The sequence below is a fragment of the Wolffia australiana genome, chromosome 15 (genome assembly GCF_029677425.1).
Source record: "Wolffia australiana isolate 7733 chromosome 15, ASM2967742v1".
NCBI lineage: Eukaryota > Viridiplantae > Streptophyta > Magnoliopsida > Alismatales > Araceae > Wolffia > Wolffia australiana.
In genome coordinates, this window is record NC_135849.1 from 6,696,085 (window position 1) to 6,719,007 (window position 22,923).

The 22,923-nt window shown below is 44.2% G+C and overlaps 1 protein-coding gene across 1 annotated transcript; it reads right to left on the reverse strand.

Moving 5' to 3' along the window:
* Positions 1 to 18,628: 18,628 nt before the first annotated feature.
* On the reverse strand, positions 18,629 to 22,755 carry LOC144712695 (uncharacterized). The gene is made up of 2 exons (XM_078586966.1): positions 19,702 to 22,755; positions 18,629 to 19,146 (listed from the first exon to the last, which is right to left on the reverse strand). The coding sequence occupies exons 1-2, from the start codon at positions 22,403 to 22,405 to the stop codon at positions 18,677 to 18,679; spliced, it is 3,174 nt and encodes a 1,057-aa protein (XP_078443092.1). The 5' UTR covers positions 22,406 to 22,755; the 3' UTR covers positions 18,629 to 18,676.
* Positions 22,756 to 22,923: the final 168 nt, after the last annotated feature.

The window sequence follows — 22,923 nt, forward strand, 5'->3', positions numbered from 1 at the left end:
GAAATTAAGGATTTAGTGACGTATTTTAAAATAGAATTTCATAATTAGTTTATTGAAATAAAATTATGAATATCATTAATGTAATAATTACTTTCTTGACGGAAAAATTAATGATTTAGTGACATTATTTTAAATACATTTTAAAATTTAATTTATTGACGGAAAATTAGGAATATAATTAATTTTTAATTAATTTTATAACTAATTTATTGATGAAAAAATTAAGGATTTAGTGACGTTTGTTTAATATGTTTTAATAATTAATTAATTGACTAAAATTTGTGAATGTAATTAATTTTCTGTCGGCCGTTTGCTATAATTTTATTGTTTTGATGTCTTTAAGTGTTTTTCTCTTCACTCAAACTTTCAATATCTCTTTTTCATAATCAATTATTAGTGTTTGTTCTTTTTTTCTGTTAAATCAAAACCCTACTCCAACAATTTTTCTATGAACGTAATAGTGCCTTAAAGGCATTGTTTAGTCACAATCATTGTATGGCTGACTAACTTACATTTTTTGAGAAACTATTTTGTAAGCTGCTCAACGTCAATCGCATTTCGTACATAATAATATATGTGAATAAATATGTATGCGTAGACATATATGGTTTGAGATATTTATTATTAAGTTATATACACATAGTGAGAGTATCTAATTTCCAAGTGCATAAACGAATATGTTAAGCCGAGTATGCATTTAACTATTTGAAAGTAGATAAAGCGACCTAAGAATCAAGATCAACTTTTATGTAAGACATTTTTCGCAAAAGGTCTTGTAAATGATTTGAACACACATCGTACAGAATGTTTTGGCCCCTCCAATGGCATCCACTTTGAAAGCCAAATATATAGAGATAAAACAATCCAAATATTATGCACTTGACAACTGTACACCTAGAAGCACTCTTCTAGAAGGCAGCAGCAGCAAAGGGCATCAAAGCTACGGTAATAAAAGTCGCAAGAACATTGAGTAAAAAGAGAGAAAGAGTGAAGAGAAAGTTATAAAACAGCAGAAATTAAACAGGTTTGACTCGTAATAATGAAAACAAGAAGGTGTTGGCCAGACCCACCAAAAAGATATTCAAGAAGATACCACTCTATTGATTCCGAGCGCAGGTAAAACAAAAGCCTTTGATTATTCAGCAAAATGCATTAACTCTTCATATGTTTTCAAACACGTGCCGACATGAGGAAAAACTTAGTTCATCAAAATAATGAAACTTTATTTGATAATATCACATTTATCAACCCATGCCTAACATGAAACTTCTCCAACTGCAGTAACATGAAACTTTATCCGTAAAATGGTCTTTTTCGTCAACAAGGACAATGTTCAAGTAGTATTTGACGTTTAATCTGTTGTTGATGTTGCGATAAGTTGGAGTCAGTTCATAAGGTCTTAGGAATTATAAGTTTAAGTCAAGATTCAAAGAACTTATCTTACAAGAGAGGTGGACTTCAGAGAGATTGGAACGCATTATTCTTTCAACATTCAAAGTACTAAATTCAAGGGTGAGATTTACCAGGCATTAATATGAGGGTGAAACTATTTTTCAAAAGGCTCCAAGAAGCCCCCGCCCCATAGTCGCTTTAGTACACATTCAAGATGGAATCCAAAATCAAAAGAAAATAATAAATCAAATGCGATAGTCCATGCCCTTAACGAAGGCACCTGTAAACCATAGGCTACGTTTTGACTGTCACAAACACAACAGGCAGGTTCAAGAAGCCTACATGCAGGTTCATGAAGGTACAGACCAAGAACTTGGATCACGTAGAACTTTTTGTTGTTGTCTCTAACATTCGTCTGATTTAAAATTGCATCATAGATATCGTTTCTCTCCAATTTATGAGTTTGAGAGGCACATAAAAATTAACAGCTTTTCTTGTTGAAGCCACAGAAAAGGATAAAGAACACATGATAAGAAGAAATGATGTCTATAACCAAACGGAATAAACCATGAGCCTCGAATATATCATCATTGAGGAAAATGTGGTAAGTCATTCCATCATTAAGAAAGATCAAGAAAATCTTCTCATGTCATTCTTTTTTTTGTTCCATGTGCTATGTTAAGGAAATTTTCTCATGTCATTGTGTTTGCTGCATTCGCTTCTTACCCACAACATCGAAGGATTAACAAAGAAACAGTAACAGAATTACAAGTTGCATTAGAGGCGAGACTATTCGGACCTAAGATGAGTTTTTTTTCTCATACTTATGATTGTGCTGAAAAGCGTAATGCTGTTCGTTATGGGGAGCGGAACCCAGATATCGAAACAATTAAAAAAAGTTAACGTAAACAATTGATTTTTTTTAAAAAATGAATATCAATATACCGGTTGAGAACTCAAAGAGGATTGCGACTTAGTTCTCAAAAAAAAGATACATGTTCACGGATCAGGACAAAAGACATCGATCGGGCTAGAAGAATGGAACAAACAATTTTCCTGACAACAATCGCCATAGCTGCAAAAAATCGTCCAATACAATTACCTTAGAAGATTGGAACGATAGAAGTAAATTAAGATGCAAACATTGAAGAGTAATAACTTACACTAGTTTTCGTCATCAGAAAAGTCATTCACACTATCTCCATCACACAACTGAGCATTCTCGGCACGTAACCAACACTTGACTGTGACCAAGAGCTCGATGCTTTCGATAGTAAGATGTGCCCACTGGAAAGTGACGACTACACGCCCTTCGGAGAATAAACGTTCTGCTTGGGCCCTAGTCGCACATACTGAGAGAAACTCTAGCGCTAGGGTCAAAAGTTGCGGGTAAATTTGTGTGCCAATGCGTGCCCACCATCCCAATGTTGTATCCGTGTCCTTCCTCTCCGTTGATTGGAGATACGTCTCCAATTCCTCAGCCGGAGTTAGTACCCGTCATTCCTCCTCCATAGCTGGTGTTACGCATCGATGAGTTCTATGAGCCAGTCACCATCCTCGGGATCGTTTACTAGTATGTCTTGATCACCATGTAAGGGCATTAGTCGGTGGACAAATGCCAATGCATCTTGAATGCCAGTAGGATCGAGTGATGCTCCCTTTTTGAAAGGGTAAAAAATGGCTGCTATTGTCATCACACGATTCTTCAAAATAATTTTCTCATATTTCAACATCTTATCCTTCATGCTCTCACAAGCTTTTAGTATAGACGCAATTTGATCAATGGTCATCTTTGTTCTCGATGCGAATATTATTGACATATCAAACTTGAGCAAGATTGTATTGATATGTTGCATCAGGGCCTTAAAGATGCGAAGGACTTCCACGACATTAACTATCTTTGAGCCACTAACATAGTTTGTCGTCTTGTAAAATGACCCTAGAATGTCGCAAAATTCGGCTAACATTTCCCACTCTTCACGTGAGAGTCTCATGTCCTTATCTGTTAATGACATGATTTGTAAGGCCATTAAATCGATGACTTCTCGCTTCTCCAACGCGGCATGCAACATGTCATGTGTACTGTTTCACCGCGTTGGGCAGTCTAATGGGATTTGGTTGTGATTCTTCTGCATGTCTCTGCACCTCTTTATGTATTGTTGTCATTGTTGTGTCGATGCCCGGATGCTTGTCACTAAGAATCTAAAATGGGCAACCGCGTCCCCCAGGACAAGGCTATTGTCATGAATGACCATTTCTGCATGACTTGCCGTGGCATCTTGCATGGCATCCAAATCATCTATATCATCGTCGTAATCAGTGTCATGTACTTCGTCCGCTACGCAACTGTCCACAATCCTAGGTGGAGGTGTGTTCAGCGATACACGTAACGATTTCAATGCATCCTCGACAATGATGTTCATCACATGGGCAGCACACAAAACATGACGGTCCATTGTGAAACGGTCATTCACCGGCTTGAGTTCCTTCGCGAGCAGTGATATCAGCCGCATGTTACTTGACACATTGTCCTTGGTGATAGTGATGGCGACGACGTCAACACAACTTCTGCTGACACGCCACCGCCGTCGCCCGGCCAAGTCAATGCACCAGCATCAATAACTTCTCCACCTACACACACCCCGACACGTATCATGACACGTCGTCAACAACTACAGGACCGGCCAGACAACGACCAAGTCGACACATCGGCATCAATCACATCTCCACCTACGCACGCCTCACCAATTGTCATGACACGTCGTCAATGCCAGATCAAGAACTTCCCTTTGACGTGACATGATACCACGCCGCCCATCTTTATTTTTATTTTTATTTCTCGCATTTTCCTCCAAGACCTTTATGTATAGGCCAATGTTGCAAGAAACAGTTGGCAAATTTAATTTCAAGAATTGAGTTTTCTTCTTGGAGGACTTGCCCTAACCCTCTCCCCCTTCGTGCCATTGCCGTCGCCGCCATCGCCGTCGCTTTGCGCTGTCGACCGCCCCTTCTCTATGTCCGCTCACACTCAGTCGCCCAATGCCAGGCTGCCCTCGTCAGGCTGCCTAGCACCCAGGCTGTCAGAGCAACCAGGCTGCCCAACGCCCGTCTACTGTAGCGCCAAGCCGCCCACTAGGGCCGCTGAGCGACCAGGCTGCCCAGCGTCTCGGCCGCCCTAGTGCCAGGCCGCCCAACAGGGCCGCCGAGCGACATGGCCACCCAGCGCCCGGCCGCCCTAGCGCCATGCCGCCCACCAGGGCCGCCGAGCGACCAGGGCGCCCAGCGCCCAGCCGCCCTAGTGCCATGCCGCCAAGCGACCAGGCCGCCCAACGCCCGAGCGACCAAGCGCCAAGCCACCAACGCTAGGGCCGCCCAGCGCCCTGGCCACCAAGCGACCAGGCTGCCCAACGCCCGACCGCCAAAGCGCCAGGGTCGCCCAGTGCCCAGGCCGCTGAGTGATCAGGCCACCCTGCGCTCGGTGGCCCAAGCGCCAGGCTGCCCATGTCAGGGCTGCCCAGCGCTCGGGCCGCCGAGCAACCAGGCCACCCAGCACTCGGTCGCCCAAGTGCTAGGCCGCCCATGCTAGGACCGCCTAGCGCTCAGGCCGCCGTGCGACCAATCCTAGCCCCGGCCACCCCAACGCCAGGGCTGTTCAACACCCGGATCGCCAAGTGCCCCTAGCCCACCTCGTGACTGTCCTCGATCCCCGATAGCGGCCTGCGTTTGGACCACATCTCACGCCAGTCAAGGCCACGATCAGAATTCCCCGCAGCCTCAACACACACTGATGGAAATATATGTGGCCGGCAAGCCAATCACACATTTCACATCTCGTTTCATATTCATTAATAGAACATATTCATTATAGTGCACGTGTGATGCGTATAATGAAGTCCATGAATACTTGATCGGACCTAGTGAATTATGATGAGATCGTAATGCGGAGATCACTAGTCTTTAAGCATGTGTTCTAAACATTCCTATTCAAAGGATACACGAGAAGGACATCGAAGTATCCGGATAGAATAGCACTATCTAGCCTCACTCATATGATGAGTATGGCCGGTCCCGTAGCCATTAGTGTGGTGACACTAAGGATAGATAGTGGGTGCTCTTTAGTGGAAAGAGTTCACTGAATTGATCCGTACGAATCCCTGAATGGTATTATACCGAACTGTCAATCAGGTCAATTCATGTCACGGTTGTGTAAGTGGTCCTTAGACCTGAGACACCAAAGATGTCTTGTGGACGGACGGTTGTACTTTGGCTATGGCCAACGAGTCTCTAGTCATGAGATTCTAAACGGTCTTAATTTGGGTGCATCAAGAAGTACACGAAGGCGATTGAGTGGTCAACATGGGATCGTCCACCCTCGGTATAAGAGGTGAAAGCTCAAGGAAGATGTTGCAATGAAGTCCTTGGCCAAGGCAGTGAAATATCGTACAAGAGTTCTCCGATGATTTTCAAATGATCAGTACTAACTCGGATGACCGATTAGGGTTTGACAGTTGACCATACCCTAAGTCGTCCAAGGAGCGTCAAGTGGATGAGGGATTATACATACACGGTAACTGATGATGAACAGGTTCCATGAGTGAGTCGATACACACTCCTTTGTATCTTCTAGGACACGAGGTGTAGCTTGGCACCCCACGTGTTGGAGTCTCGACCTATCGATTGGGTTAAATCGATCCGACGTTAATTAATCTATATGATGATATAGTTAATTAATTTGGAAGGCCAATAAAGGTTATTGGGACGTTGGAGTCATTAACTAGACTGATACATGGGCCTAGAGGGTCACACGCAAATGGTCTTTTGGACGTTGGAAGATATACTTAAGTTTTGGGGGTTTTTATGAAAAATACCCACTTAGTATAAATAGGGGAAGACCCTGAACAAAATTCACCCAGGCCAGAATTGTTCAGGGGCCTTTCCCCTTCTTCTCCACTCTCCCCACCCCCTCTCCATCCATGATGTGATCAGGACGACGTAACGACGCCGAAGGAGAAAGAACGGGGCTCGTCAACGAGAAGGAGGAGATCCGACGCGCCGAGGACCGGGTGGATACGTCTAGAGGCTGCACACTTGAGCAGCTCGACTCGTCTCGCTCCGGTATAGAAGAAATCACGAATGAGATTCGTGCAAGGTACGCCGTTTCAATGTTTTTGTTGATGCCGTTCGATTCGCAAAGAGTCTTCCGTTGCGCATCGTTTTGTTCTGTTCATCCAAGTCAAGGCCTCTAGAACCCAACACACACCTGGTGCTGAGGTTTCCCTGAACTCTTTTGTGTCGCGTGTTCTTCGTCCAGTGTCCCGCGAGAAGTTCTTCCACCGCCGTCGGATTTGTTTTAGGTTTTCTGGAATTTTCAACGACTCGTGGATTGGGTCTTTTCTTGAGTTTTCCCGTGAGCGTGAATTCGAAGTATTGATTTTGGTGCTTGGCATCATCGTGGTGGTTGAAGACAGTACTCCCGCCCTGGACGAGGAAAGGGGCTGCACCACTACTATTTCATCGGATTTAAGCCTTCGAACTCAATCGTGAGATTTGTGGTCTGTTTTATCCATTCCCTTCTTAAACCAATCCCAAATCTAGCATCCCATCATCCATTTCCCGCTCTCCTCAATTATCTTACACCCCTCATAACCCTTCGTCCCCTTTTCCGTCACCATAGTCATCCTGCATTAGTTGTCCTGCATCCGATAGGCTCAACCTGCATGTTCAAAAGGTTAGTTTTGAAATAAAGTAGTATGACGCAAAATGAAGCCAGACGGGTTATCGCCGACCTTCATCTTCAACCCGAAGTCTTCCAATACTTGGAGCACTATTGTGCTCATATTCTCACCATCGTGTTTCCCCACTAGCTCGCGTATAGCAAACACACGTTCGCATAGTTCCCATCGCTTGTTCACCCAATGAACCGTGATGCCGAAAAGACCACAAGAATTCTCAACAGTCAATGCATCCACCATCATTAAGACCTTGGGGACATTTGTAAATAACTCTACAAGCCTCCCCTTCATGGTCCCGTATAGTGTACGCGTCGCAGCCTTTATTGCCTCAGAACTTGGCGGGTCAACTGTCGTCTCTGTAGCGTAGTTCCACATAATCTTGAACTCCACATTGTCCATGATGGCCCATGGGGACTCCGTGAGACAAACAAGCTGCTCTATGATCTCCTTTGTCTTCTCTTGCATCTTCATGACTACACCACCCTGCTCGTACACCTAAGCTATTATCCGTTTATTGGGATTAGTGCCCTCACCGTGTTGTATACTTTGCCATGACTGAACTACAAGTGCCTCTAGAATATGTTTGTTGACCTGTCTTGTCACTGCTTCAACCTATTCCACTACAGGTCAACTTTTTGGTCGTCGCATAATAGGCACGTCGATGTGCCTGACCCAACCTCCGTGAAATATCGCAATATTTCAGCCTTCCCTTTGTGTTTGGGACGTGAAGGCCCTACCACTTGTAGAGAGGTTTCTCAAACATCCTCCTCCGATGACTCTACTACTAAGTCAACGCACACGTCGCCAATTGGAGTTTCCATTGGTGACTGTGTCGTAGAGAATAGGTGAAAATGCTCATTTAGTCAAATTCAAAAATTAAATCATTCAAATGTTCCTACGACATATAACGTAAAGTAAACAGTGAATAAATCTCCAAGAGATTAATAGTAAGATAAAATGAACAGTAGAAACAACAAGTACAAATATTAGAGCTACATCATCATCACATGAGCGCAATTATTTATGAGGTTTAACATAAATTTTTTTAAAATTTTAAGTCTCCTATTTGTCTTTTGAGAATTATGGGAGTGAAGAAAATTACCCCATGTGAATTAGATGAAGAGAATTATGACTAAGACTCTAAATATATGAAGAGCATAACCATCATTCAACACTCAAAAGGAATCACAAAAATGCAAACGTTTAAAATATTTCCTGTTACTTGTAGATAATGGTTGGTTTCAGATCGCAAAATAGACATCACAAATATGGAGCTATGTGTGAAATTATTGCCTTCAAGTGTACCTTGCTTCTGGGGCACCCAAAGTTGGACATTGGAACTTTTGGTTTACGAATGGCAACTCGAGCAGAAAGTCAGAAATTTTGATCTTCGAATGGCCTCTCCATCTTTGATGAGATTGATAGAAAGATGGATATCTGAATTGGAGTGAGAGACAAACATAAATTAATTAATATTTTTGAAGACTGATGTATTAAGGAATACATTGATAGATAGAAGATAATGAATCATGTCGGTACTAAACATTTGCATGTCCATTATGGAGATGAATATTTGATAAGCCTAAAAATGGCGTGTAAATATGTCGTTGATTTTGCGTTTAGACTTATACAATAAAATTTATAAATACCCTTATCACTAAATACAGAGTATAGAGCAAGCAAGGGGTTGAAACACAGGGAGGCAGCAAGCAAGAATTTAATCCAATTTTTAATAAATTAATTCAAGAATGAATTAGCTTTTTAATTAAGAGACCTTAATTATACTTAGTGATGTTTTTAATTAATCAAAATTAAGTAAAAACTTAATTTTGATTTAAATTATTTTTGATCAAAACACATAAAATAGCATAATTTTAATTATAAGATCAGATTAATTCAAATTATTCATTTCCCAATTATTATAATAAGACAATTTTTATGAATTAAAATTGGGAATTTAATAATCAAGAAAGGGATTTTGAAATTAGATGTCAAGATGGATGAATTTTTGGATGATATTTTATATTTAGGGTTTTTAATATATTCAATTAAATTTCCTAATAATCAATTTTGAAATATAGAGAGAGAAACTAGACGAATTAACCTAGAGAGAGAAAGTGAAGAATTTGGGGAAAAGGTAAAATTCGACCCTTAATTAAAAATCTAAAAATTCAGAATTGTTCCAAATGTATTTAAAATTAAATATTAAAAATCAAATATTGAATCAGACTCAAAATGCAATGCTAATTTTATTCAAAACAACTTCTAGGGCATGTACATTTCGCCCATGCCAAGATGTTTTAGAATCTCTCAAGAAGAAGTTTAAAATACAAATCAGAAACTTAGAAATTTGAATTCACAATCAAGAACTATCGACTTCCAAAGCAACTCTTGTGTCCTTCCTGGCCAAATCCTTGGGGAGAGCTTCAGAAAGTGAATTTTGCCCTTTTTCAGACCTCTATTTAATGATCTAACCATCTGGATTGTAGAGGGAGAAAAGACAAACATGCCCTCAAAATTTCAGCCCAATCGGACGTCTAGAGCTCAAGATATCAAGTTTTACTGAGGATTAATCATGGTTGTTGGATCGTTTATCTCTCTTAAAAATATCTCAAAAAATGCCCTTCTCTAATTGGTTGGCGCCTTTATTTTTGTTTTCCCCCGTTCTTGGATCACGTTCTGACACGTGTTGTGCGCTTCCACATGCAAAAATGATTGAAGAATAATTCCCGTATTTAAATGGCTAGAAAAATGCCACGCGGTGAATTGACGGCTGCGTGCGTTAAATAATACGCATGTGGTGTCGGTTGCCACGTGCATTAAATGCACACGGCTAATGGAATGAACGTACGAGGGATTTTTTTTCTTTAATGCACGCGATGAATCAACACGACACAAATCATTGGAGCCAATGATTTGTTCGTTATGCACTTCCAATCATTTGCTCAAATTTTCGGGCAAATGACGTGGACGTCGTAATTAAATAAAAAAACATATTTTAAATACTATAAAAATAAAATATCTTCTTTAAATTCGTAAAAAAATATTTCTTGGCTATATAATGGTCAGAAAATTATATAAAACTATGGAAAAATTCCAAAAAAATTAGGAAAACCCTTACCAACCTTTAGCCAAGTATTTAAGGCCCTGTAAAAAGTATTTCTTCAATGAAATGAGGTTAAATACCATGTGAAAAAAGTTAAAAATTAGAAATAATTGTAAAATCAAAGTGTAAGACATTTATCTTCATTTTAATATGATAACATGCAAATATGGTCATTAAAACACATAAATATAATGTAAAATTTATTAATTAATCAAGTTATCAACATTCTGATAGATGATCAATCATACAAGATGGATAAAAAATCACGTGTACAACCAGATAGACATGCAGCTAGATCAGTATATATGAAGATAGAATAAGAGACCTAAACATAGAAAGGGACAGTGTGAAAAAGAGAATGAGAGGAACATATTTAGGTAGATATGTTGACGAAACTGTGTAAATAAATGATCTGACAAAGCAGACAAACATATAAATAAAACGACATAAATAGAGACTAATAGACAGAGAAACAGACCGGCAGATGGATAAATGGACATCAGACCAAGTCAAATATTGAACATTCCACTACTATGAGTATAGATAAAGGTAAACAAAAAGATGCAGGCAGCCAGATAACAATATTCAAAGAGAAGTGAACAAAGATGTTAATAAAAAAAATAGAGATGTAAAGATGAATACGGTGATTCAGCTAAAGAAAGATAGATGGACATATAAATACATAGGGAGGTAGAGAGATAGAAATAGGGAGATAGAGTGATAGAAAGAGTAGAGAGAGAGATAGAGCTATGACTATAGAGAGATAGAGAGAGTGAGAGTAGAGAATGATAGGGATAGGGAGATAGAGAGATTGAGATAAGGAGATAGAGAAATAGAGAGAGTAGAGAGGGATAGAGATAGGGAGATAGAGAGCTAGAAAATAGGGAGATAGAGAGATTGAGATAGAGAAATAGAGAGAGTAGAGAGGGATAGAGATAGGGAGATAGAGAGATAGAAAATAGGGAGATAGAGAGATTGAGATAGAGAAATAGAGAGTAGAGAGTGATAGAGATAGGGAGATAGAGAAAGTAGAGAGAGATAGAGCTGGGGATATAGAGATATAGAGCGGGTGAGAGTAGAGAGTGATAGAGATAGGGAGATACAGAGATAGAATAGGGAGACAGAGAGATAGAGGGAGATGAGAGAGAGATAAAGCTAGGGAGATAGCGCGATAGAGAGAGATGAGAGAGAGATAGAGCTAGTGAGATAGAGAGATATAGAGATAGAGAGAGTGAAAGTAGAAAGTGATAGAGAGATTGAGATAGGAAGATAGAGAAATAGAGAGAATAACATTCCAGTTCATACATAGCTTCAATTTCACCAACATTGCATACACAGCTCAACATCAAAATATCATCAGAGTTAACTCAAATAAGCACTGATGCTAGAACAAAGAGACATCCTTTTTGCAGAAAAAAAACTTTGCTATTTTCTCATAATTAACAAAAGATATCAATAATTTAAATGCACAAAGTTTTATAAGACATTCCTTTTGTTTCCACCGGCCGTTCCTCTAAATGATAACTTCAATACAGAAGAAAGGATCACAAAAAAATTCATTTGGATTGATCATCATACGTAAGCATCTAAAAACTTATTATCCCTGCAGGCATCGAGAAGGTGTTCTTCATGTTCATCCCCACAAGTTTAACGATCTCATGTCGGTATGACGATACTTTTCAATGATCACGTACATATAATCATACTGCACCTCCATCAATAATTCATAAGATAATCAATATAACATCAAAGTTTTTTGAATGAAATCAATACTTCATCAAATTTTTGTCGCGCCAGAGAAACTTTTGTTTTCCATCATCATCATGATAAAAAAACAACCTGCATTGGAGCCCTAGCTCTCAAAAACCGCAATCAATGGAGAAGAAGACTTACCGCTTGATGAAGAAGCTCCTCTTGGCAGAAGCGGTCCCCGACTAACGGAGAATCAATGGAGAATAAGGAAGAGCTCAACTTGGCAAGAGCGTTCTAAGAGGTTAAGAGCTTGTCGTTCCCTAACGGGGAATCCCGAGTTAGGGAACGATTTTCTGTTAGAAACGTTTTTCTGTTACCAGTGACGATGACGCCATCACGGTGACGATGACATGACGGGGCGATGGTACAACAACGAGTGACGGGTGTGTGGCAGGTTTTTGCATATCCTGGGACGTGTGACGTGACTGTGACGTGAAGAATTTTTTTTTCATGTCTTCGTCCGTCACCAGGCATCATCCGTCCCGTCACGTCCGAGACATCAAGTCCCGGACGTGTCGTTCCCTAGTTGACGATGACATGACCGGCAAAGAAGAATCTTTTAGAGGGCGCACTCATCGCCGAGACCGATAGGAATTTCTTCGCAAATATAGCCAACCCTAGATATGAGTGTATGCATACTAATTTCCACCAATGCTATGGTTCTATCCCCATGAGAGGAGGTGAGCTCATGTACACATCTAGCTCGTGCCCTAGATTAATGGTTAGTGTGTGCTCGCTGTTTGGTAACAACTCATCTGTGCTTCGCTAAAGAAAGCTGTAGACGTCCATGCCGGTCGAAAACATCCCGAAGAAGCTACACGAATGATGCTTGCATCATTGGTGACCTTGGGCATATGTAATAAGGTTTGCACATATGCTAATAGTTCCTCCCGGTGGTCACGGTCAACAAAACCGTATCTTCATGGTGGTATCAACAACATCAACAACGATGACGGCTCAGTAGCGAGTGAGGATTGATGCATATTTGATCATCTTGGTCTTCATCGCCTCACAAGAATGCTATGGCAATAGTCATCTAAAGGTGTTGCAATATACCTGAAAACTCCGTAATCATTTCCCATTCATCATCAAGTAACACTAAGTTGCAATATACCACACAAGTTGCATTTAAATTTCGTTCCACCCAAAGCTGTGTAGTGCCTTAGTGCATCTCATGCATTAAGGCGAGTCTTTTTCTGTTTGGTGTTTGCGCAACTTTGATTCATCTTTTGCTGAAATTTCTGCAGTATTTGGTACATGTGAAGACGTACCATCTTACATCCTAAAAAATTTCAATTTGGCCGAATGAATAGAGTGGCAGGATAGGTGATGTAATAGAATATCAAAGAAATTAAGGGACCATGAGAAGATAGCGGTGATAGGGGCCTCCGAGCTACCATAAGATGATTAGGGAGATAGATTCATCAATTCACAAGGGAATTGAGAGTGTTAGAGGTGGATCAAGAGTTAGAGGGAAGAAATCATGAGGAGGAGGAGCAGAGAGAGAGATCATGTTGGGGATGGTGAGAGGAAGATTGATAGATTTAGAGAGAGAGAGAGAGAGAGAGAGAGAGAGAGAGAGAGAGAGAGAGAGAGAGAGAGAGAGAGAGAGAGAGGGAGATGGGAAAAAAGAGAGCGAGATTGAGAGAATAATAAGAAGAGAGGGGTGAAGTAAGAGGGAGAGATCAAGAGGTGGAGATTGATTAATCTCCACGTTTTTATCCATGAGTGATAGAGGTGGAGGGAAGAAATCACGAGGAAAAGGAGTAGGGAGGGGGGTCGTATTGGAGATGGTGAGAAAAAGAGTAATAGATTCAGAGATAGAGAGGGGGAGATGGGAATATGCAATGACTAATTTAGCACTACACTCAATTCTGGGGGGATCATCATCCCAAAATCACCCTTCAACATTTAACCTAGAAAGCTCCATTTTACACAATGATGGATATTATGTGGCCGTCAAGACAATCACACTACCATGTTTATTTAAGTTCATTGAATAAAATATTTGCGTTCATTATTATTTCGTGTGATGTTTATAAGGAAGTCCATGAATACGTACAATGATGTAGTGAATTATGATGAGATCATAATACAGTGATCACTAGTCTTTAAACATGTATTCTAAATGTTCCTATTCGATGGATAGTCGAGATGGACATCGAATTATCCGGATAAAATAGCACTAGCTGATCTTACTTATGCGATAAGTATAGCTGATCTTGTGGCTTTTAGTGTGGCGACACTAAGGACAGATAGTGGGTGCTCTTTGGAGAAAGACTTCATTGAATTGATTCGTACAAATCCCTAAATGATATTATACCTAAACATCAATCAGGTTGATTCAAGTCACGGTTGTATAAGTGATCCACTTACTTGAGACACCAAGGACATCTCGTGAGTGGACAACTACGTTTTGACTATGGAGCCTCTAATCATGGGATTCAAATAATTTATGGATCGGATGTATTAAGAAGCTTACTAAGATGATTAAGTGGTCAAGACGAGATCATCCGCCCTCAGTATGAGAGGAGATTGATTCAAAGAAGACGATGCAAAAAATCTCTGGCCAGGGTAGTGAGGATATTTGAGAAGGCGTTCTCCAATGATCCTCGTTACGCATCAGTACTAATCAAATGATGAATTAGGGTTTGACGATAAACCATACCCTAAGTCGTTTGAGAGTCTCACGCGGATGATGGATTATACATATACGATAATCGATGACAGTAAAGGTTCCATGAGAGAGTTTGAGACTACTCGGTATCTTCTAGAGCACAAGGTGTAGCTTGGCACCCCATGGGCAGGAAACTTAACCTATTGATTGGGTTAAATCGATCCTTATTTAATTAATCTATATGTTTGATACAGTTAATTAATAAGGTTGGTTAATAAATATTATTGCCTAGAGGGTCCAATAATCTATATATTAATGTTATTAACTAGAATGATACATGGGCCTAGAGGGTCACACGCACAAGGTCATAAGGGCATCGGTGGATATATTTTACTTTAGAGGGTTTTTGATAAAAACCTTAAGTGAAATATAAAGAGGGAACGGGGTCTCATTTTAAGCACCCATGCAAGCCTGATTTAAGAGCCCCCTACTTTCATCATTCTCTACTTCAACCAAGGAGAGAGTCTCCAAGGAGAGTTGAACAAGAAGTTGTGGAGATCCAAGCGCGGAGTGATCGTGTGGATACTTCCAGAGGCCGGATGCGTGAACGACTTTAGAACAATCTCGGAGCAGCAAAGTCAAGGGTGGAACGAGTTCCCCCTTGACTTTAATGATCGATTATGAATCGATCGACACGCTTCCACATCCATGGAACATGTTTTCAATGAACGAACCAAGGCACAAAACCCAACACACAAAACATAATTAACACTATTTCAATGATCAAGAAAAGTCGACAATGCAGAGACACCCCCCTTGGGGGATAAGATTCAACTTATCAATCAAATCAGCAAATTAAATACACCCCAACAAAGTCTCCTGATCCACAACACGTCTCCATATCTCTTCTATAAGTGAAAAATGAGGCATAATTTCATATGCCCTGGGATGTTTGAATCCATGAAGATATATCAATGGAAATGGCGAGAAACTTTATCAGATAATATGAAAGATGGCAGAGCAAAAGGAAGACACTGGAAGCCCACACATAAATTGATAATGGAATAGGGTAAAATCACGACGAAAACAATGGAGTAGGAAAAAATCACAAGATGATACAAACAATATACTGTGTAAAAAGAAACCGATGTACCTTTGAACGCTGGAATGCCGGAATGCCTATATTTTCTCCGAGAGAAAATGCCGTAATGCTGCCCAATGCCTCGTCGAGGAAAATGACCGTCGGTGCTGTGACATTGACTCCGACGATCACTCGCAGGATGCCGAAGGGGCCGGAAGATGCCAAGGAGAAAACAGTTATGAGATAGGGATAGAAAATGCCGAAATGCCTCTCCAAATGCTGCTGGAATGCCAGCTGGAATGCCAGAATGCCAATTCTGCAGAGCCCCTAGCCAAATGCTAGTAGTACTGTTGTCTCAAAAAAAAATTTCTCATTCACACTGCACAAAGGGCTGTTCGAAGTGAGGTGCCGGACGGCACAATCACACCAAAACAGATTCGGTCGCACGAAAGGACATTCTCTAGTGGGGGGTGATTTAGATGAATAATTTTATATTTGCCTGGTTGTTTATTGGGCTGGTTAAGAGAGGCGAAGTTGGAATGGGTTGATTGTCATTGGGTTAAATTGACTTGGGCTCAGTCCGTTGAGGGTAATGACTTCCTTGCCCTTTCTTGGATCTTGTGAGAGAGATGCGACATAATAATTTAGTGGGTGAGAGCGGGGGGGGGAGAGAGCTTAGCAATTAAAGGATGTCCGACAGAAAGAGTAGGTAAGGAGAGAGTGTGGAGAGAGAGCGGGTAAGAGATAAAGAGATAGTGGGTGAGAGAAATAGAAAAAGATGGAAAGAGAAAGAGATAGTAAGAGAGAGAAGTATAATGGGTGAGAGAGATTGAGGGTGAGATAATGAAACAGAAGACAAATAGGGGGGTGAGAGAGAGAGATAGTGGGTGAGAGAGAGATTGAGGGTGAGAGAATGAAAGAAACGACAAAAGGGTTGGTGAGAGAGAGAGATAGTGGGTGAGAGAGAGAGATTGAGAGTGAGAGAATGAAAGAGACGACAAAAGGGGGGGTGAGAGAGAGAGATTGAGGGTGAGAGAGATTGAGGGGGAGAGAATGAAAGAGACGACAAAAAGGGGGGGGGAGAGAGAGAGAGATTGAAGGTGAGAGAATGAAAGCGACGACGAAAGGGGGTGAGAGAGATAGATAGTGGGTGATAGAGAGATTGAGGGTGAGCGAAAGAAAGAGAAAACAAGGGGGGGTGGTGAGAGAGAGAAAGATATGACAAAAGGAGGGGGGTGATAGAGGAGAGACAGAAAACAGACACGGAAAGGGTGAAAAGAGACATGGAGGGCCAGACAAATGAGACAAGGAGAGAATGAGAAAGTGAAACAGAAGGGAAGTAGGAATCCTGAAGAGTGACAAAAAAGAGTTACTCATAAAAGTATATTAAATATTATTAAAAAAAACCAGCCCTGATTTTCGTCTACAACTATCTCAGTCTCTCTCTCTCTTCCAACTCTCTTCCTCGTTCTTCCCCCACTATTACTGTCTCTCTTTCTGAACTTCGCTTTTTATGCCAACTTTTCTCTGTTTATCACTCACTACTGTTTCTTTCTCAGTCTCTCCTTTTGTCCCCTTCGTTTGTCTCATCTCTCTCTCTCTCTCTCTCTGAATCCAGTGAACTCATAAAACAACACAGTATCCAAGAATAAAGTTTTAGCATTTCAGAAACTTTTTAATAGCTACGAGAATTTGTCAACTATACACAAAATATTAAAATACGATGTTTATGTATAATAATATATACAATACATTCTAAATGCTTAGGCAATCGGACTACTAGTAGAATATCATTTCGGTTAATGCGCCGACCAGACCCTATCTGCCGACCCAATGAAACAGATAAAGAGAAATCAGAGAGTCAAGAAAGAAAGCAAGGGTGAGCAAGTAAGATTGGGGAGAGATCGAGGAAGATTGGATTAAAAGCTGGGTAAGAAAGTTGGGAAGAATACGAGAGAGAGAGATACGAGATATAAAGTAAGAGAGAGAAAGAGAGTGAAGAAGAGACGGAGGACACGAGAGAGAGAGAGGGACGAGAGAAAAACAAAGTAGACAAAACGGGAGAGTGAGAAATAAATAGTGATTGAGAAACAGAGAAAGGTAAACATAAAAAGTGGATAGAAAGAGAGAGAGTAACAGTGGGGGAAGAACGAGGAAGAGAGTCGGACAAAGAAGTGGCGAGAGAGAGGGAGAGGGACAGAGAGAGAGAGAAGGAGAGGGATAGAGAGAGAGAGGGATGGAGAGAGAGAGGGATGGAGAGAGAGAGAGAGAGAGAGAGAGAGAGAGAGAGAGAGAGAGAGAGAGAGAGAGAGAGAGAGAGAGAGAGAGAGAGAGAGAGAGAGAGAGAGAGAGAGAGAGAGAGAGAGAGAGAGAGAGAGAGAGAGAGAGAGAGAAAGAGGACGAGAGAGAGAGAGAGAAAGAAAGACGACGAGAGAGAGAGAGAGAGAAAGAAAGAAAGAAAGAGGACGAGAGAGAGAGAGAGAATTTTGAGGCTAAGCATCTTCACGTTACTCATAGAAAATAACTGTAAAAGAGAGACGGAGATACTAGAGAGAAAGATAAAGAAACTGAGAGATCTGGGTGTGCGTCTGCAGTTCGTGATAAGAGACCGAGAGAGAGAGTCACTGAAAGAGAAAGAAACGAAATAAGACGAGAGAGAGAGAGTCACTGAAAGAGAAAGAAAAGAAATAAGACGAGAGAGAGAGAGTCACTGAAAGAGAAAGAAAAGAAATAAGACGAGAGAGAGAGAGAAAGAAAGAGAACGAGAGAGAGCGAAACAAAGAGGACAAGAGAGAGAGAGAGAGAAAGAAAGAAGACGAGAGAGAGAGAAAGAAAGAAGGCGAGAAAGAGAGAAAGAAAGAAGACGAGAGAGAGGGAGAGAAAGAAAGAGGAGGAGAGAGAGCGAGAGAGAAAGAGGAGGAGAGAGAGCGAGAGAGAACGAAAGAGGATGAGAGAGAGAGAAAGAATTATGAGGCTAAGCGTCATGGTCATGTTGCTCATTTCAATCCATCTCTGGAGGAGCTTCTGAAGGAGTCGGAGAGAGCAAAGGAAGAAGTGGAGGAAGCCGCGAGAAGGCGCAGACTCTTGGAAAGAGACGACGAAGGGGGGAGGCAAGTCGGGGCCTTGGCGGTCTCGTCCGGCACGGGAGAGGATATCTCCTCGAGCAGCGCCACCACGTCTTTCATGGCGGGCCGGTCTCTGGGCCGCCGGACGAGGCAGAGCGCCGCCACGGCCAAGACCTGCGCCATCTCGTGCAACTGCGACTCCGGCGAGCCCTGCAATCTCGCGTCGAGAATCGCCGATGGGTCTTCTCCGCTGCGCCAGTGGTCCATAGCCCACTGCACCAGCGGCTTCCCCTCTGGTAGCGCCGGGTCCAGCGGATGCTTCCCCGTGAGCACCTCCAGCAGCACCACGCCGTAGCTGTAGACGTCGCTCTTCTCTGTGATTGGCTCCGCCGATGCGTGCTCTGCCGATGGAAGACGAGGAAGAAGATGAACATCCGATAAAAGACCGAAAGAGAATCCATCCGGTGAAACGAAGAGAATACTTATTATCATAATAATACCAAGAATCGGAAGAAATCACAAAGAAGAAGAGGAAGAAGATGACGATGATGGTGGTGATACATGAGAATAAGAACATAGCCGAAGGACGAATATGAACATAGGATAATGCTGGCGTTACTGATGGACACGATGAAGAGGAAGATTATCCATCCGCAAAACGAAGAAGAAGATGACCACCCATGAAGAGAATTATTACAAGAGTTGGAAGAAATTGTCGACGACCCATGATGATCCATGAGAAAAAAAAAGATGTTGAGGACGAAGATGATGATAATATCGATGGCGACGATGAAGAGAATAATAATAATCGTAAAAGTAACGAGAATAGGAAGAAGTCAGAAAGAAGAAGAAGAAGATGATGATGAGACGATAATCCACGATAAGAAGATGAAGAAGCAAAACAAAACGAAAGAAGACGATAATCCAAGAAAAGAAGAGATAAACGAAACACTCACCGGGGGCGATGTAGCCGAAGGAGCCAACCAGGCGAGGGGAAGAGAGATAACGGCTGGCGGCGCCGCCCAAGTTCGCCGGCCTGGCCTGGCCAAAATCAGCGAGGTACGGTTCATTGTCCGGCCCGAGGAGCACGTTCATGGCCTTGACATCGCCATGAACGATCGGCGGCACGCAGTCATGGTGAAGATAAGCGACGGCGTGGGCAAGCCCAAGCACGATCTCCATTCTCGTCTCCCACTCCTCTGCCCCCTTCCTCCCGCCATGGATTAACGATCCCAAGCTCCCGTTCGGGTGGTAGCTGTAGAACAGCAGCTTATTCGGCCCGTTCGCCGCCCAGCCGAGCAGCCGCGTGATATTCCTGTGCCGGATCGAACCCAGCGTAGAAATCTCGTTCCGAAAGCAGCCGTCGTCTTCCTCCGCCTTCTCCGGCGCGGGCGGCGACCACATCTTCTTCACGGCGACGGTCTCCCCGCCGGGAACCGCCACTCTGTACACCACGCCGGAGCTTCCCGCGCCGATGATATTCCCCGAAGTTAACTCCCTCGCCACCGCGCTCACCGTCAAGTCGAGCTTCTGGAAGAAGGTGACCTCCCAAGACCCGCCGTCGTCGCCGGCGAGGCGGCGGCTGCGCCGCCACCTCCGGATTACGTAGACGGCGGCGACTGTCAAGAGACAGCTTGAAATGAGCAGCGCGGCGACGGAGGCCTTCACGGCGGCGCTGCGCGCGGCGCCGCTGGCGAGCCCGCGGGAGAAGCCGTTGTTGGAGATGTTGAGAACGAGTAGGTTCTGCAACCCAGCAATGGCGACGAGCCCGCCAGTTAGCCGGTTGTGGGACAGGTCAAGAGAGCCCAGCCTCGTTAGTCTGGAGAACTGCGGGGGGATGTCGCCGGAGAGACGATTGCAGCTGAGATTTAACGAGATTTCAAGCTCCGGGAGGTCGCCGAGCTCCGGCGGGATCGGCCCGGAGAAGCTGTTCTTCCCCAGATCGATGACTTGGAGCTTTTTGCAGGAGCCCAGCTCGGAAGGGATGAAGCCGGAGAAGTTGTTCTCGCCGAGGACGAGCTTCGTTAGCAGACTGAGCGCGCCGATCTTGGCGCTAAGCGGGCCGCAGAGATGGTTATCTCCCACGTCGAGGATTTGCAGGCTGGAAGGGAGACGCTCGGGAAGAGGCCCAGAGAGAGCGTTGGAGTGTAAGTCGAGGAACTCGAGCTTGCGGCAGCCGGAGATGGCCGGAGGGATCTCCCCGGAGAGGAGATTACCGCGGAGGTCGACGAAGTTGAGCTCCGCCAGCCGGCCTATCTCCTGCGGGATAAGCCCGGACAGCGCGTTACCGCCTGCCCGAAATCTGAACAGTCTGGAGCAGGCTCCGATCTCCCGCGGAAGCTTCCCTGAGAGATTATTCTCGAGGAGTAGCAGCTGAGTGAGGTTCTGCAGAGAGAAAATCTCGCCGGGAATCTCGCCGGAGAGGCCATTGAAGGAGAGATCGAGGAGTTGCAGCGAGCGAGACTGCGACAGACTCGCCGGGACTCCCCCGGTTAGATTGTTCTGCCAGGCGATGAAGGAAGCGAGAGAGGACAGCCGCGAGAAGTCCAGCCGGATCTCGCCGGAGAGAGAGTTTCTGTCGAGCTCCAAGGCGACGAGGGAGGCGCAGGAGGAGAGCTCCGGCGGGATGGGCCCGACGAGGTTGTTCGAGCTCAGCTGAAGCTCTTCCATGGCGGAGAGATTGCCCAGGCTGGGGGGGATGAAGCCGGAGAGAGAGTTCGCGGACAAGTCGAGAACTTTGAGCTCGGAGCAGTTGCCCAGTTCAGCGGGGATGGCGCCGGAGAGATTATTCCCCCAGAGAAGAAGGTTCTGCAACGCGGGGAGCTTCCCGAACTGAAAGGGGATGAACCCAGAGAGGGAATTCTGGTGGAGGTAGAGGTCTCTGAGGCTGACGCAGTCGGCGAGCTCTGAAGGAATGGCGCCGGAGAGATTAGCGGTGTAGATGGCCATGGTTTGAAGCTTCTTCAAGGATCCGACGGAGGGGGGAATCTCGCCGGAGATGGCGGTCTCGGCGAGGCCGAGCGTGGTGAGCTCGCCGCAGTTGCTTATCTCCGGCGGAAGCGGGCCGGAGAGCGAGGGATTGCCGCCGGCGCGGAGGAGTTGAAGGCGGCGGAGCTGGCCGATGGTCGGCGGGATGTCGCCGGAGAGGCGGTTGTCGAAGAGAGTGAGGTTGACGAGGTGAGAGAGAAGGCCGATCTCGGGGGGGATTCTCCCGGAGAGGGAATTGGAGTGGAGATGGAGGGCTTGGAGACGGCGGAGACGGGAGATGGACGGTGGGATTTCGCCGGAGAGGCGATTGCAGCTCAGGTCGAGGTGGGTGAGAGCGGAGAGGTGGAGGAGAGAGGGGGGGATGGGGCCGGAGATGTTGGTGGAGGAGATGGTGAGAGAGCGGAGAGAGGAGAGGGGGAGTAGTTCGCTGGGGAGCGGCCCGGCCAGGTCGGCGGAGTCAAGGCGGAGCTCCGCCACGGCGCCGGCGGAGTCGCAGACGACGCCGGCCCAGCGGCAGGGCCCGGCCGCGGTCGCCGCCCACGACGCGAGCGGCTCGGCGGCCCCGGTCAGCGAGTCCTTCCATGAGAGAAGAGCTCGGCCTTGCTCGTTGAGGGAAGAAGCCGGAGAACTGGAGAGGAAGAGGAGGAGAAGGAAGGGAGAGAGAAGCGGCATTGCCGGTTGGCAAGGAGAAGAGAGAGTGAAAGTTACCCAACTCTCTATCTCTCTCTCTTTCTCTCCTTTCTTTCTTCTTCTACATCAGAGTCCGGAGGAGAAGGCCTCAGAATTGCCAAGACGGGAGAAATCCGAGAAGAGAGAGATAGAGAGAGAGAGAGAATAGAGCACGTGGTCGAGGAAGGGGGCTCTCATGAAAGCGAGATAGATCTCCAGAATAGGCGATAAATCTGCTCTCCCACGTCCACTGGGTTGTTTCTCTCTCTAACCCGTATCTATCTGGTCCAGACCCTTCTCTCTTTCTAGATCTGCAGTGCTGTAGGGAGAGTTATGGAGAGAGAGATAGGTGAGGAAGGGGATAAAACTAGAGAGAGAGAGAGGGATAGAATAGGATTATTTGAAGGAGGCATTGAAAGAGCGGAGGCTCGTGAGAGATGGATGGATCTTCTTCTCCAGGCTGTAGAGGCGTTGGCAGGATTGGAGTAACGGCCAAAGGGCCGGCGACAAGGCGAAGCACA